The 16,699-nt window shown below is 40.4% G+C and overlaps 2 protein-coding genes across 9 annotated transcripts in view; one reads left to right on the forward strand and one right to left on the reverse strand.

The window, feature by feature from the left end:
* The window catches only part of Mpc1 (mitochondrial pyruvate carrier), a 63,821-nt gene extending 61,384 nt beyond the window's left edge, over window positions 1-2,437 (reverse strand). For all 3 annotated transcript variants that reach the window (XM_067761481.1, XM_067761482.1, XM_067761480.1), the window contains exons 1-3: window positions 2,308-2,437; window positions 2,010-2,189; window positions 1,840-1,940 (exon numbers count right to left, since the gene is read on the reverse strand). In XM_067761481.1, the coding sequence (XP_067617582.1) occupies window positions 1,840-1,940; window positions 2,010-2,095 (187 nt within the window). In that variant the 5' untranslated portion in view covers window positions 2,096-2,189; window positions 2,308-2,437. The remainder of the gene's footprint in view (window positions 1-1,839; window positions 1,941-2,009; window positions 2,190-2,307) is intronic.
* A 1,411-nt stretch (window positions 2,438-3,848) lies between these two features.
* The window catches only part of Ppcs (phosphopantothenoylcysteine synthetase), a 167,049-nt gene continuing 154,198 nt past the window's right edge, over window positions 3,849-16,699 (forward strand). The window contains exons 1-3 of one of the 6 annotated variants that reach the window (XR_010948988.1): window positions 3,849-4,101; window positions 6,823-7,261; window positions 11,975-12,418. Coding sequence is in view for 1 of the 6 variants with exons in the window: in XM_067761487.1 (XP_067617588.1) it covers window positions 7,136-7,261; window positions 11,975-12,418 (570 nt within the window). In the remaining 5 variants the exon portion in view is untranslated. Of the gene's footprint in view, window positions 4,102-4,206; window positions 4,224-4,250; window positions 4,385-6,820; window positions 7,262-11,974; window positions 12,419-16,699 lie in introns of those variants that run through there. The other 5 variants (XR_010948989.1, XR_010948991.1, XM_067761487.1 and 2 more) reach the window with 5 other exon arrangements.

The following is a 16,699-nucleotide window of genomic DNA, read 5'->3' on the forward strand; positions in this document are numbered from 1 at the left end:
AACACCATCTACATAATGAGGCGAGAATACTCCCCATCAGGGAAAGAAACGAGATGCTGACCAAACAGTTCCTGTTGAATACCCAGAAACCTGGGCATCCCAACAGACATCTGATTGACGAGCCAGCACCGCCTAGGGGCTTAAGGAGTCATCTCCGTAAGCATTTCGAGGAAATACGGCATCTGAGAACACAGCCGTATGAAGCGAAAAAACACAAGCAGGTCCTTGGTGAACTCCACAAACAGGCGTCGGACCTTTATGCCGGGAATTGCCCGGTGAACCCAGTACTCAAAGTAAAGTATCCAAAACTTGCGGAAGAGGAACTCATACTCCCCAGGGAAACGCGTGTCACTTTGGCTCAACTTCGTTCTGGATACTGTAACAGGTTAAACTCTTACCTATCCAGAATCAACCCCGACATACAAAATGTATGCCCCGCTTGCAATGTGTCCCCACATGACACCAACCATCTCTTTAATTGTAGTGTGGAACCAACGCCTCTAACACCCCTTTCCCTATGGTCCACCCCTGTTGAAACAGCAAGTTTCCTTGGACTCCCGTTAGAGGATATTGATGACAGTTTGTGATTGGTCGCGTCTGTTAGGTGGGGCGAAGCACTGCTACAACAACAACAGGAGAGTCCTGTTACAAATATGAATGTATCATATAAGACTAGAACCTCAATGACACTTGTTACTGGAGCGGACCGGATCTATAATCGGCAAAGGACTATCAACATCGATCGCACTCCCCAAAACCAAAACGATTTAGTATAACTACATTGAACCCTCTAGGCCAGCCCGCCCCTCCCTAGTTCAATGAGGAACACGTCTGATATATAAGGTTTTTTAGTAAAGCTTTATTTTGGCAGCCGTCTACGTTCACAAATGCCCGGAGAGATATGGAAAGACAGACAATATATGTGGTTAGGGGGTTAGAATATACCCGCTGTAGGTATGCTTATCGTAAGAGGCGATTAAAATACCAGATTCAAGGGGTTCTGTAGCGCAACCTTTTCAGGTTGCAGGCGCAATATATAGCTTCTCCAAACCCAATTGTCAACCTCCCCTATCTGTGGCGAATGCTGTCTCATTAACAGCCGAGGCTCTGGCGACCCCGAACTCCTCACGGATCTAGGGGGTGGGAGAGCGATATGGCCTAAAAGGTCGCATGTGGTCATAACAAATCGTTCCCGAGATGGTCGGGCTTGGTACCGGAACGTACCGGATCTGCATCCGGCAAAGGACCATAATCTCGATAACACTCCCTAAAGCATTCGGGGAGTGTCCTTATCGCTACAACAACGAGTTTAAGATAAATTCCTCCAATTCAGTCAATCGAGAATTCAATTAAGATAAGACAAACAATTTTTTATTGCTTAACTCGATGGTGCTAGCCTGTGTTCATACTAACAGATGTCCCTACCTGTCGGATCAATAATTATTTGTATACTTATAGGCATGTACTGCAATGCACTTTCGAGTGAAGTTGCATGTTGTGACCGGTTAATTGAAATAAGCTCAACACGCAATTTCACTCACAAGTTTAGTAAAGCTTTTACTTTGGCCGCAGTCTAATTTTACAAATGTGCGGGGAGATATCGAAAGACAGACAAAGGATGTTTGGAGAAACAAAAAAATTATACCGGATGGATCAAGAATGGTGGGCGTGATAGATAACCCCTTTTTTGCGTTTACAACGAATACGACAGTAAGCCGCCAAAGTAAAGTTTAACCGCCAAAAAATCTGGTTAATATTTGAACCAGCTTTCATTCTATGAACACTTTTGTATGTTCTTACAGTTCGTTTTATCAGCAAATCATCAGTTTATCAACTTACCAAATGTCATTTTGCCTGAAATAAATTTCGGATCCTTTTTAAAATCGGCTATTGCTGCAAGCGGAATACCCCAATTGGCAACGGGTCCCCAGAAATGTGTGCTTCATACATAAAAAACGAAATATATTAATGTGTTTATATTAAAAAATACATGCACATATTTTGTAAACCTCATTAAGTAATCACGAAACTCCTTGCTTTTTAAGCTGTTCACCATTTTGGTGACAAGACTCTTGTTGGGTGGTCGTTGAGCCATTTTGATATTAAAGGTTTTTCCTAATCTGATTTGGGAGTACGTAAATGCTTATCACTTCAGTGGCGTGTTTTTTGCCCGAATGTCGGATGAGGTGCTTAAAATAAGAATTTGATTTAAATTTTACATGTAAATAAGAGCCCAGGTGGCAAGCGAGTTAACGACAGCATTAATCATCTTATATGTGGAAAAAATTAAATCTGTTTTGCGAGTACCTTTTAAGCAAGCAGTTATATAAATGACGTCCAAAAGTTCAAAACTCAGCATCAAACATCTGCAAAACAAATAGCACACAACTTTCCAATCAGCAAATTTGCAAAACAGCTGAAAATTTTTTTTTTGTTGACATTTATATTAGTGTTGAAAAACGTAATTTTTGGTGATAACAGAAAAATCTACACAACCTTTCCCGAGTTGCCAGGTGAATAAAAAATAACATTTGGAGATAACATCAAAGAGAATAGATATACAAGAGGGCGCACTGTAGAGTAGAGAACAGTTTATGAAACCCATCGTTCCCACTGCGATTCTGAAAGATCGCGATTAGGTTTTCACAATCCGTTTTGCTATCTGCAAAGAGGATAGATATACAAGAGGGCGCACTGTAGAGTTTCTACATGGCGTTGAAACAAGTTGGTGTTCCTCTAGAAAAACCAGATTAGGTTTTCACCATGCGTTTTGTTATTCTGTCCTCACCAGCCTGAGCTGTCATTTTTATTTCTTTCTTGTTTTGTTCGTGCGCGCGGCCATTTTTGACACTTTTGTTTTGTTTTTTCATTTGCAAAGTTTGTTTTGGTTATCCAATAGAAGATAAATGTTATTCTAATTGATCGGTGGAATAGTGAATAAATTTTACAAAGTGAATAATAAATATTAAAATAGCAACATTTTAAGTGATAGTGGTGATTGTGCAAATGTTAACTTGTGCAGTAACATTGTTTAAAAGTAGAAATATGTTGTTACGATGATAAGTGCATAAATGTATGTATGTATATATATACATATATACTTACATATGAAACCGCTGAAATGCTGACGGTTCTGGGCCTTTCATTTAAATAAATTTTTATATAAAATTTTTAGAAAAGGTTTAAATGTGATATAAGAAATGTGAATGTGCGTTAAAATTTGCAAAAATGTGACAAATCAGAATATGTGATATGTAGTAAAAATGGTGTATAAACGTATACATATATGAAATTTATAAAATGCCGACGGCTTTTGTGCATTCAAATGATCCAAAGGTAAAGTGTTAAGATAACTTACGTTTGTTTCTAAAATCCAACAAATTCATTGTACATATTATGTATAGATAGTATGTGCTTAAAGAAATCCATACATATATATATAAGTGTGCAATACTTTGTGTTCATCTAAATCATTATAAATAGACTTTTTCCAATTGGACTGATTGTATTTTATAAGTTAGCTTTCCCCCCACTATACTATATCTATCCTCTTTGGTGCTAGTCATTCATAGTATTTGTCTGTATTTGACTAAGTACACATTTAGACACAATTTTTTGACTCATGACTAAGTGCACTAATTTTATTAGTACTCAAAGCAGACTTCTGGTTGCAAATCACCAACCCAAGTTCTAACATCAAACTTATGTTAACGTGTTGCTAACTAATCATTTATCAGCTATATGTTCTAAATAGTTCCAATAAGTTTTAATTTCTGATGGTCCGGCAGCACTCCATATCAGCTGGACATTCAATTTCGAACATAATAAATGCGCCTGTGTTATTTCCGTCAAATTCTTATTGGACATTGGATTCATAAATGAAAAGTGAAATCAGATTTATCTTGATTTTATCGTGGTTCACATGCGAAATATCGTCGGAGTTTCTAATAATTTGATAACGAATTGGAAGGTGTTCATTGTTGTTTAGTTGCTGTGTTTTTCCCGTATTTTATAATACGGGATAGTGTGTAATTTTGCTACGCCAGTTTACCTATTTTCTAATTAGAATCTTAAGTGAATAATTTTTATATTTATAAAGTAGTACGTGAGCTATAATTTTACACTTTGACTACGTTAAATAATTTTTGGAATTCATACGTGCGAACACAGTTCAGTTAATATTTGCGATTGGAGTGAAAAGCACTTTCACGATTTAAAGAAAAGTGCAGTACACGATAACAAATATCCATGTTTTATTTCAAAGCATCTAATGTCCACCAATTAGCATAGTACTTTTACCTATCTTAGAGAGAGAAAACGGAGCTTTAACTTCAAAAATAGTTATTACCAACCGTCATGTTTACGACACAAGATAATAGGAAGGGTAAGATTACCGCCAGAGGGTTAGGGGCTTAGAATATACCCGCGGTAGGTATGCCTGTCGTAAGAGGCGACAATATATAAGATCTCGAACCCAATTTTCAACCTACCTACCCGTGAAACCTGTATCATTAATAGCCGAGGCTCTGGCGACCCCGTACTCCTGACGGATCTAGGAGATGAGAGGAGGGGTTGGCCTAGAAAGTTCCATGTGGTCATACCAAATCGTTCCCGAGATGGTCGGGCTAGTACCATTATAGTGCTTCTTACCGAGGTGGTCGGACTAGTACCTTTATAGTGCTTGTTACCGGAACGCACCGAATCTACATCCGTCAAAGGACCACCAACATCGATAACACTCCCCAAGGCCTTCCGGGAGTGTCTTTATCGCTACAACAACAACAACAACAACCACAAGAGTAAGAGTCTAGATAAGGGTCGACTGGTAACACGCTTCCCAAGCGGGTTAGGGGGTCAGAATATACCCGCGGCAGGTATGCCTCTCGTAAGAGGCGACTAAAATACCAGATTCAAGGGGCTGTGTAGCGCAACCCTTCAGGTAGCCAGCGCTATATATAGCTTCTCCAAACCCAATTGTCAACCTCACCTTTCCGCGGCGAATCCTGTTTCACTAACAGTCGAGGCTCTGGCGACACCAAGCTCCTCATGGAACTTGGGATGGGGAGGGAAGGGATGTCCTGAAGGTTTAATGTGGCCACATAAATCGTTCCCGAGATGGTCGGGCTAGCACCTTAATGGTGCTGTGGTACCGGAGCGTACCGGATTTGAATCCGACAAAGGATTGTCAAAGGTGGTATCAGAAGACGCGTTTTGATCTATGTTTTTATAATCCGAAGACGGAAATTAAAAACTTTATTTGAGTCGAAAGATATTTGCAAAAAACCAGAAAATGACCCCGAGAGGGTCCGAAATATGGGGCCCGATCCATAGTTTTTTTTGCATAGACACCTGCGTGCGTTGGCGGCCCTAGGCCCTGATTTAAAAAAACCCTGAGTGGGTCCAACACGTTTGTGGATCAACATTAAATGCGCCCAGAACACCTTTCTGCATTAGTGTGTGAGTGTGTAAAACAGGGATTCAAGGGGTTGTGTAGCGCAATATATAGCTTCTCCAACCCAATTGTCAACCTCACCTTCGAGCGGCGAATCCCGTTTCACTAACAGACGAGGCTCTGGCGACCCCAAGCTCCTCATGGAACTTGGGGGTGGGGAGGGAGGGATGGCCTGAAGGTTTAATGTGGCCATATAAATCGTTCCCGAGATGGTCGGGCCAGCACCTTAATGGTGCTGTGTTACCGGAGCGTATCGGATCTGTATCCGACAAAGGACCATCACATCGATAACACTCTCCAAAACCTTCGGGGAGTAACTAATCGCTACAACAACAACAACAACAGTGTGTAAAACAAATCTGGCAAAATACAAAAACCACATAAAACATTAACCAGTTTTTTGCTTATGTGTTTTGACAGAACTAAGAATTTAAATTGCGGATTCTAAAAACGGAGGTCGAATCGCGTGTTTTGATACGACTCTTGAGAAAATTTTTGATAAAAATTGCTTGGCGCATCGTCTTGTAAAACGTTATCGAAAAATATTTTGCGTCGTTCAAAAGATATTAACAAAAATGAACACTGGCCCCTCCGAAACCGACAAGTGTCGTTCAATTTAGGAACAAACCTCAAACCTTGGATAATTAAACAGGGGGTGCCATAGGCTGGTGTTCTATCACCGCTTCTGTTTAATTTTCTTTATATCAAAGACCCCTTTCCCACCAGAACAATCATTTCCTATGCCGACGACTGCACGATTATGGCAACGGGACCTGCCCCTCAATAGGTGAACTAACACCTCTCTAACACCAATCTTCCCATGGTCTGCCCCTGTTGAAACTGCAAGTTTCTTTGGACTCCCGTTACATAAATATGCAGTAAAAAAAAGTACTAACAGGCGTCACCTTCTTGTCATTCTTCTTCTTGTGGATATAACAGAATTTGGGAGTATCATCAGTGCAGGACCGCAAAGAAGGCGACTGAGATTTCCAGGCGCACGGTTTATCGACAGTCTGGAGTTAGTAAGGTGAATTCTACTTAACTTATGGGAAGCAGGCGGTTAATTTGGAAGTATGTTATTAGACGAATATGCCCCCAATTAGCACTTAATGAAGGCAATATACAAACTGACTACAGGCTCACGTACGCTCTCTCCCAAGGGGGCGTAAGTTAGCATTGAGGATCCAAGAGGTTTTATCTAAAAATCTTCAAAACGATACGAATACGTAGCATGAGAAAGTTTCTAGTTGACCTAATTTTTATTGTGTTCTTTCTCAACCGGTGTCTTAACAAAGTTTCCGACGACCATAAGTTTTATTTTCATATTTTTGATTAATCTGTTTCATTTCTCTTTTGTGCTACCTTCAGAGCAAAAAGTTCCTTTATTTCCGTTTGCATACATTTGAAACCTAAAACTAAACTGAAAGCAATTCGCATGAAGATAATATCGTTAAAGTTTAATTTCCGGCGACTAACTTGAAAGCTAATGTACATACATACGAAATACATATCTACGCTGCATTCAATTACATCAAAATCTAAAAAATAATAAAAGCAGTTATCTATTTGTTTTATACACTACGTTGATCAGAAGGTGAAATTTACACCATTCACAAAAATATTTGTCGCACAGCTGAACTACTCGCATACACACGCACATACTGCATCATCATCATCGTCATCATGACGCATTGGGAAGACTTTTATAATACGCATTTACCTCCAACTGATTTTGAGGATAACCGTTCTTTATTAAAGGAGTTTTGTGAACGACACAATAAATTACAGAATCGTATCGTCCTTGTAACGGTAAGTGTTATGGTAAAAATTTATAAAATATAAAAATTTAAAATTTTGGAAAACGATATTTTCATAAAATACTAGCAGACCCGGCAGACGTTGTTCTGCCTTAATTTGGTCTATCTGCATACATTTTAATAAGCTTTTTCCGTCTAACTGTGCCCTCCCCCCGTTACACTTTTTCCTAATCTTTTTATTCACTCCTCCTCGCATTCTATCTCTTTCCGAGTCTCCTTCTCTCTCTTTTCTCACCTCTCCAGTTTTTCTCACTCTTCTTCATCTCCCATTGCCAGTCCCGGAGGGTGGTATGTATTTTGTTCAAGTCCCATTCCGAGTCTCAGTCTCAGTCCCAGTCCTAGTCCTAGTCCCAGTCCCAGTCCCAGTCCGCCTCTGGTCTACTTCCCGGAAAAAAGCATCGTAAATACTAATATAGGCAAATTTATATACCAAATTTCAGGCAAATCGAATAGAATGTATGTAAATAGGTGGGTATTATTAATTCATGTCTTTATTTCGGCTTCGCATGCATATTTATCAGTTTTGCCAGGTTGATGCGACTAAATCGAATATCACAATCCATGTTTGGCGTATATCTCGAACTCTTGTCACCCAGCGGTGTAAAACTTACTCTGTACTAAATCATACATCAACAGCTTCAATTTGATACCCATAATGTAAAAAACACATTCTAGGTGTACCTGGGTCCATGTTTTGGCCCATATCTCGAGACCCTAGTCACCCAGCCGTGTAAAGCTTACTCTGTACTAAAGCATACATCAACAGCTTCAATTTGGTACCCATAATGGAAAAACACTGTCTAGGTGTATCCGGGTCCACTTTTTGACTTATATCTCGAGACCATAGTAACCCAGCGGCATAAAACTTACTCTGTACTAAAGCACCCATCAAGAGCTTTCAGTTGATATCCATATTCTATAAACACATTCTAGGGGTACCCGGGTCCACGTTTTGGCCTCTCGAGACCCTGTGCGTTGATCGTAACCAAATCTATGTGCAAACCACTGCGTGAGGTATACGCATCTTATGTGAAAGCTTGAACAAAATCGACCGGATAGTTTTTGATTCTATAAGCGTCACACAAACGGACATTCATTTATATACATCTATATATAGATTTCAATTACTCATGCATTTCAGATCCCCCAAGTAGCTTATAAAAAGCCGCATTGAGTGCATATAACTCATTAAACCCTAGCGTATATCCGACCAGAGTTGTTGCTCAACCTTCCCTGACCTTCAAAAAGGGACTCCCGATTTATCGTCATATTTTAACTTAGCCGGAGTACACAACCAGTCTTTAGCAGCATCTCTGTTAGTTATGTATTTATAGCTTTCCTGCGTATGTTTATATATGTAGCTCAATGACTTATGCGGACTGCTATATTTGTAGTACTCATTATTTGATATACTCAGGCGATTCCTTGTTCTCTTTTCTTAGTATACTGATCTTGTAGCTCTTGATAATACACAAGTAGTGGTAACGTTATACTTTTGTTAAGCTTTGTACTCGTATGTTAGGTTGGTTACTCCTTGTTGTTGTTGTTGTAGCGATAAGGACACTCCCCGAAGGCCTTGGAGAGTGTTATCGATGTTGATGGTCCTTTGCCGGATGCAGATCCGGTACGTTCCGGTACCAAGCCCGACCATCTCGGGAACGATTTGTTATGACCACATGCGACCTTCTTGGTAGGGTGCAATAGACGACCGTTTCCAAGAACTTTGGTCGACCGCCACAACCAGTGGGCGGTGGTGTAGTTTTTATGGAGACCGCCTTATTTCTTGACTGAAATGATCCTCAAAAGAAGAAGATCTTATGATGAGCTAAGCTATATATGTTATGTCAATAAAACATAATGTTTCGGCCAAGAAGACATTCATATAGAAATCGTGACCTACGGAAACAGAACCAGAAGGAAAATTATTCAAATTGGTGTTACTAACTGGCGCGACTTTTTGGACGCCCAACGATTAAACACCATATTAGTCAGATGAAGTCTTTAAACCATTAATCTGAACTTACTAGTACCATCCAACTATTTGTTCTGCAAGGTTTTGCACCCTACCGACGCGTCGGCTGGCAAATTCGAATGCCAGAGTCATGGTGTATCTTAAAGTCGCCGCGGGTTATGCGATTCACGCCGGTGAGCAACGCAGCTAGGATTTGTCCTCTTTGTACTGTAAAGAAACTCCCCGAAGGTTTTGGGGACTGTGTTAGAAATTAATGGTCCATTGCCAGATATAGATCCGGTAAAAGGACCCCAGCGGGTTAGGGGGCTTAGAATATACCCACGGTAGGTATGCCTGTCGTAAGAGGCGGCTAAAATACCAAAGTGATTCAAGGGGTTGTGTAGCGCAACCCTCTCAAGGGGTTGCCAGCGCAATATATACCTTCTCCAACCCATTTGTCAACCGCACTTATCCGTGGCGAATCCTGTTTGATTAACAGCCGAGGCTCTGGCGACCCCATGTTCCTCATGGAACTAGTGGGTGGGGAGGGCGGTATGGCCTAGAAGGTTTAATGTGGTCATATAAAGGGATCCCAAGATGGGCGGGCTAGTACCTTAATGGTGCTTTGTTACCGGAACGTACCGGATCTATATCCGGCAAAGTACCATCAACATCGATAACATTCCCCAAAGCTTTCGGGGAGTGGCCTTATCGTTAATACAACAACAAAAACATTAAGGTACAAGCCTGACCATCTCGGGAACGATTTAATGTCACCACTCTTGCGGTAAAGATATGCTGTTGAATAATCTTCTCCAGCATCAAGGGGCCACCCTGTCTGAAACCTTGTTTAGTTTCGAACGGCACGGAGAGTTTCATACAACAACAACGGTTTCTTTCCGGATCCATTCTAGTATAGGTACTCTAGAACGAATCCGAATGATCAGCTATCAAGTTGCGCTCCCCTATTCTCTCTTGTAACCTCAAAATTACTCCCCGAAGGTGTAGAGGAGTGCAACTGATACGATTGACGCGAAAACAATGTTTTAGATCCCTCGGGCTTTTGAGTCTGAATATTTTAGTCGCCTCTAAATCGCTGAAACGAGTGGTTTTGCCTCATTATTTTTTATGGAGTCCAAAACTTAGTCTGGTGTTTCGGTTTTTGTTTTTATTGTCAATGTAAAAAGGTCTCTTAATCTAGCCCAATCTTTACAGCCCAATCAAAAAACGATTACTTTGTACGATTTCCGTATGTTTAATGCTAATTTTATGCTTACTTTCTTAGCGGTTATGACCGAAAAACAAGGCGCGCCGGTCGCTTCTTCGTTGGGATAACTGGCGCCAATTGGTCACATCAAGTGAATTTAAATCGTTTCCATCTGGTCTTTTCAGCGGATTGAGTACCACTTTCTTCTTATGCTTCCACAGGCGAGTAGCGATCATCTTTCATTCGCATATCATGGCCTAGTCAGTGTAGCCGTTGCGTTCTAATTCGCTGGACTATGTTGCTGTCTGCGTAAAGCTAGTACAGTTCCTCATTAAATCTTCTTCGGCCCTTGCCGTCGCCAGCGCGTAGAGGGTCGAAAATCTTTCAAAGAATTTTTTCTCGAACACTCCATATGATGGTGTCATGGGTCCATGCTTTTGCACCATATAGAAGACCTCTCTGAAGTTGGCAAGACAACTTTTACGTGTAAAAAAATTACCTATTGGGAAAATTGCCGTAAATTTGCCGTAATTTATCCGTGAAACAAAAAAATTTGCCGTGGCCATATTTTAGATAATATATCGATGGCGCGATATCACACTTCAGGTGAAGTTGGCGTGCCACCCTCAGAAAACCACCGTAGCGACCAGCTAGGAAAATAATTCTTGCACACGAATTTGCCGTACATTTTCCGTACATAAGTGGCATATTTTATAATTTCGAAAAAAAAAATTTAATTTTTTTATAGTGCACCGCCAACTTCACGTGAAGTTTCGAAAACCACCTTAGAGACCAGCTAGGAAAATTATTCTTGCATTATTAAAAAAAAATCGACTGGCTAAAAAAGTTGGGTCAATTTTGCACGGTTTACCGCGGGGACGTCAAGCCATTGTTCATATAAATATTAGACTTTGTAATAAAACTTTTCGCGCACTTGCTAAGTGAAACAAAACCGTCTAAATTAAAGAATGATACGATAGTGATTTGGATAACCCAATTTCTATTCCATGTGCAATTTCAGACATCAACATTTGTCATCGCACTTACCACACATTAGTAACAATTTCAGCCCTTTCAAAAAAAATCCTGCCGCCCTTGCACAATAAACGGATTAAAGATTTCGTAAAATGCAACGTAAAATAGGCAAAAGCTGCGGCACAGATCTTCGAAAATGTTCTCTATACTACTCATACTTGAGTATCACAAATAGGACAACTAAGTGGATAGTTACGGTCATGTACACACGTACATATGTACATTGGGCTGGGTCGAGTTGTATGGACGATAGTTAACCGATATCACGCCATCGATTTTTCGATAGGATTTGGGCTCAGGAGAAAAAAGTTCCACTACGCATACCCAAAAAAATAATTTGCGATCGTGTGCGTTTAGGAGAATAGTTTTCTAAATGTTAGCTTTATTTACATTACACTTTTATTTAGCAGTCCCTGATGGGTGTTGTAAAAAATATATCTCTATGTATGGAAATACCTCATCTCAATTCTTTTCCAGCAACTTATTGATCTTTTAAAATTTTCTACTTACAGTCAGGTGGCACCACAGTACCTTTAGAACATAACACCGTACGTTTTGTCGACAATTTTAGTGCGGGTACACGCGGTTCAGCGTCAGCTGAATATTTCCTCGATCATGATTATGCCGTCATATTTATGTATCGTGTTAAATCGTTGGAACCTTTTACACGTCACTTTACCGGCCAACAATTTTTTGATATGCTCGATATAACCGATAATGGACAGAGTACGTCAATAACGGTAAAACCCGATTCAGTTGACGTATTTGCACCAATTTTAGCCAAATATAAACAAGCGCGTGAATCACAAATGATATTGTACGTTCATTACAATACAGTGGCGGACTATTTGTGGCTATTACGTGCGGTTTGTGAATGTTTGGCGGCATTTGAGGAGCGCGCTTTATTGTATTTAGCGGCGGCTGTGTCAGATTTCTACATTCCTCAAGATATGATGGTAAGTTTTAGTTTGTAACTAATACAATGAATGACTGATCTGGACTACTGCCAATACCGTATCGTATTTAAAAAAAGATATTGTAACGAATTTTTGGGGGATCCTGATAATTATGCTCCTTCAGCTAACGCCTAAATCGCTGAAATGTCGATAAATAACTCAAATATTCAGTATTGCAAAATGGTCTTTATTTGAACTACTTTAGGAGCAGTACTTCACAAATTCAATTATACTTCACTACTAGCGTGTTTAAAGCAAACTGTTTAGTTATTGCTGAGCTTGCGCTGGTTTTATACTCTCTGTTACCTCGTTCGCATATTTATCCTTAGGTCTAGACGTTTCACACACATGCCTTCTAGAACAGTTGTATCTCATGCTTGGTTATTTAGCTATATACATGTATATGTGTGAGTAGCAGCTATTGCTCTTAGCTGCCGGCTACATAATCTCTCTGCTTCAAGCGGCTGGTTATGTGTATGGAATATTCTTCGTTGCCTTGTACATAAGTGTGGCTGCTTTCTGATTTTGTTGTTGTGATTATGTACTAACAGCATAGTGATGCTAATATCCGCCACAATACATATTGTACCGAATTTAGTGTAATTCCTCTTATTTGCAACCTTCTACTAACGTTCGAATCACTAAACTGTTGAATAAATAACTCCAATATTGAATAATGCAAAAATCGTCGTTATTAGACTACTTGAAAATAACACTTATACTTCTCAACTGATAGCTTGCTTAAATCAAACTGATTCTGATTGCTCAGTTTGCGCTCTTTTATATTCTTCGATTTCCTCGTTCCATACTTCTAGGCGTTTCCAGAATTTACTTAGTTACCAGCTATAAAATTATAACTACAGATGCACGTGTATATGTGAGTGATACTTGCACAAATAATTGCCTACTTTTGGGAGTATCTCAGATATATGGATGTGTTTGTGCGTTGCTCTCCGCTGCTTGTATGGACATATGTGTAGAGATAATGATTAATTTGGATATGTGCATACAAGCCACTGCTCAGTATCGGCTTAGAGATGATAGTATCCCTTAGTGTTGCTAGTATTCGTTACACTGCCCTCCACCTAAGTCTGATCGTCCCGATCAGACAAATTTCCTGATCTAAACGCCGCTAGCAGCTCCACTCTTCTATTTCGTGGTTTCCCAATGGTTTGTATGCGGTAGATGGTATCACTGATCTTCTTCACAACTTTGTACGGGCCTTCCCAACTGCACCGAAATTTGGATGGAACACCTTTCCGCCGGTGAGGGTTGTATAACAGTACCAAATCTCCCTCCAAGAAACCTTCCGAATTATTGTTCTCATCTCACCTGCGTTTCATCTTACTACTGATTATCCTGGATCGTTTCCTCGCACTCTGTTGTTTGGCCAATGAACTACTTTGTAGAGCTTGCTCTTGACGGATTGGCTTCACATAATCAGTATCGCTCCGAAGTTTCCCAACAGTAGTGCGCCCTGGCTTGAAACCACTCTTGCATTCTTTCTGGGAAATTCTTTCGTTCGTTTTAGTGCGTCCATTAGGGGTTCAATGCCAGTGTTTCTCTCGCAGGTACCTTCGGTTTTGATTTGTTTGGCCCATTCGGTCCATCAACCTTTGCCCGATCTACTTTCCTTGACTTTTTTGGTCTCTGTCGAATCTCCTCTACCAGCATTCGCTTACTGCCGAACCCTTTCTCCAAACTAAAGTTAAGTGGTATATCCTGGTTCTTATGGCGCATATTCATTCTTTGCATTTCGATCCTGATGTCATGGTCAACTAAGAAGTCCACTCCCAATATGACTTCATCAACAATCTCCGCCACAATGAATTTGTGTAGAACCATGACCTTTCCAATTATGACCTCACATACCACTTCTCCCGGAACTTGGTTATACTCGCCTGTGACCGTACGCAACCTTGCTCCAGGTAACGGTTTTACCCTCCTGTTGACCAAGTCAGATCGGATTAAGGAATGAGATGCGCCCGTATCTACAGTCAGTACACGTTCTTTGCCATCCACATTCCCTCTGACAGTAAGACTGCTTGATTTCCTTTCAATTTGAGAGATAGATATCACAGGACATTCAACAGCTGGAGCTAGCTCTCGATTTTTACATTTGGCATGCTCTTGCTCATCTCCTCCAGCTCTGCGTTTACGGCCACCCAAGTTGGAACTACCAGGACCGGTGCTGCAATGACGAGCCATGTGACCTTGGTTACCGCACTTAAAACATTTGATTGCACCATTATTCTTCTGTTGCGTTCCTTTTAAAGCTTCCAAAATTGCGTCTACCAACTCTGGGCTTTCTACTCCCACCCGGCGTGCTTTGAAAACTGGCTTACACAGAAGCGACGCTGTTTCCTGAATCAGAGCATGCGCTATCGTTTCTGCGAATGTAGGTTTCGGGTTTGCGTATATTGCTCGCTTCGTTTCGACATCCCGTATTCCATTAATAAAGCTCTGGATTTTTACCCTTTCGGTGTATTCCACGGGTGCGTCCGCATTCGCTAAATGTGCCAGCCTTTCAACATCCGACGCAAACTCTTGCAATGTTTCACCAGGCCTCTGGAAGCGTTTCAGTAACTCCATTTGGTATATCTGTCTCTTATGCTCAGTTCCGTATCGTCTCTAGAACGCCCATCAATGCTTCATAACAGTTCCGTTCGCCCTCTGGAATGGTTTGTAAGATCTCAGCTGCAGATCCTTTCAATGCCACGAATAGTGCAGCAACTTTATCTTCAGCATTCCAGTTGTTCACTGCTGCGGTCTTCTCGAACTGTAGCTTAAAGACCTGGTAAGGAACAGAACCGTCAAAAGATGGAGTTTTTACCTTCGTATTGCTTGGTGAAACAGCTGGGCGATTTAATTGCAACTCTTGTATACGACCTCTCAGAGCATCCACCTCGGCTTCGATTTTTTCCTCAAACTGCGTTATTTTCTCGTCCATACGCGCTTCGAGTTTTGATGATATACGCGCCTCTTGCGCTTCGAGTTGTACTGTTATACGTGCCTCTTGCTCTTTCAGTTGTGTTTCCATCTTTGATGTAATCTGTGTCGACATTTCTGAAATACGCGTTTCTTGTGCTTCAATCTTTGATGTTATGCGTGTCTCGTGATTCTAGTTGAGATGCCGGTTGAGATGTTATATCTGTCTTTTGTACTTCGAGCTGTCTTGAAATATCGGTTGATATTTGTGACGAAATTTGCTTCAGCACTGCTAGTATGGCATTAGTGTCTACACTTGACAATGGCTAGGGAGTCTCTATCTTCTCCTCCAATTTAGTCGCTGGCTCTTCCACATCAGGATAAAAGACATACTCGTCCACATCACTTCCTTCTCTCGTAGCCGTGCTTGAAGTTCGATCTTATTGCCGGTTGTATTCAATCCACGGCTCTCCAACTCCTTCTTCAGTTGCTGGATCTTCAATTCACTCCACTTTGCCATGTCCAAGTTGTATTCGAAGTCTTCGGAATTTATTCAACAATTCCCCTTCTGACACCAATTGTAACGAACTTAGTGCAATTCCTCTTATTTGCGCTCTTCTACTAACGTTCGAATCACTAAACTGTTGAATAAATAACTCCAATATTGAATAATGCAAAAATGGTCTTTATTGGACTACTTGAAAATAACACTTATACTTCGCAACTGATAGCTTGCTTAACTCAAACTGATTCTGATTGCTCAGATTGCGCTCTTTTATACTCTTCGATTTCCTCGTTCCATACTTCTAGGCGTTTCCAGAATTTACTTAGTTACCAGCTATAAAATTATAACTACAGTTGCACGTGTATAGCTTCTCATATGCGCGTGTATATGTGACTGATACTTGCACAAATAACTGCCTACTTTTGGGAGTATCTCAAATATATGCATGTGTTTGTGCGTTGCTTGTGCGTGCTTGTATGGACATATGTGTAGACAATGATTAATTTGGATATGTGCATACAAGTCACTGCTTAGTATCGGCTTAGAGATGATAGTATCCCTTAGTGGTGCTAGTATTCGTCACAATATATTAATAAAAAAAATTACGTAAACATTGCAATTTTTTGAGCTTTTATTATCAATAAATATGAATCCGAGGTAGATATTAAAAATATAAAAAAAAAATATTTAGATTTCTACGGACTGTTGTTTTTAATATAGTCAGAGCGATCCTAAATTTTAGTCCAGGGGCCTTATTCTGCAACTCGACTCAAAAGGAAATTGGAAAGCTGTCGAATCACATACTTTTTTTGTAGTCCGAAATATTTTTTTTCCTAGCGAGTTACATA

Source organism: Eurosta solidaginis, chromosome 1, assembly GCF_040869045.1.
Source record: "Eurosta solidaginis isolate ZX-2024a chromosome 1, ASM4086904v1, whole genome shotgun sequence".
NCBI classification, from domain to species: Eukaryota; Metazoa; Arthropoda; class Insecta; order Diptera; family Tephritidae; genus Eurosta; species Eurosta solidaginis.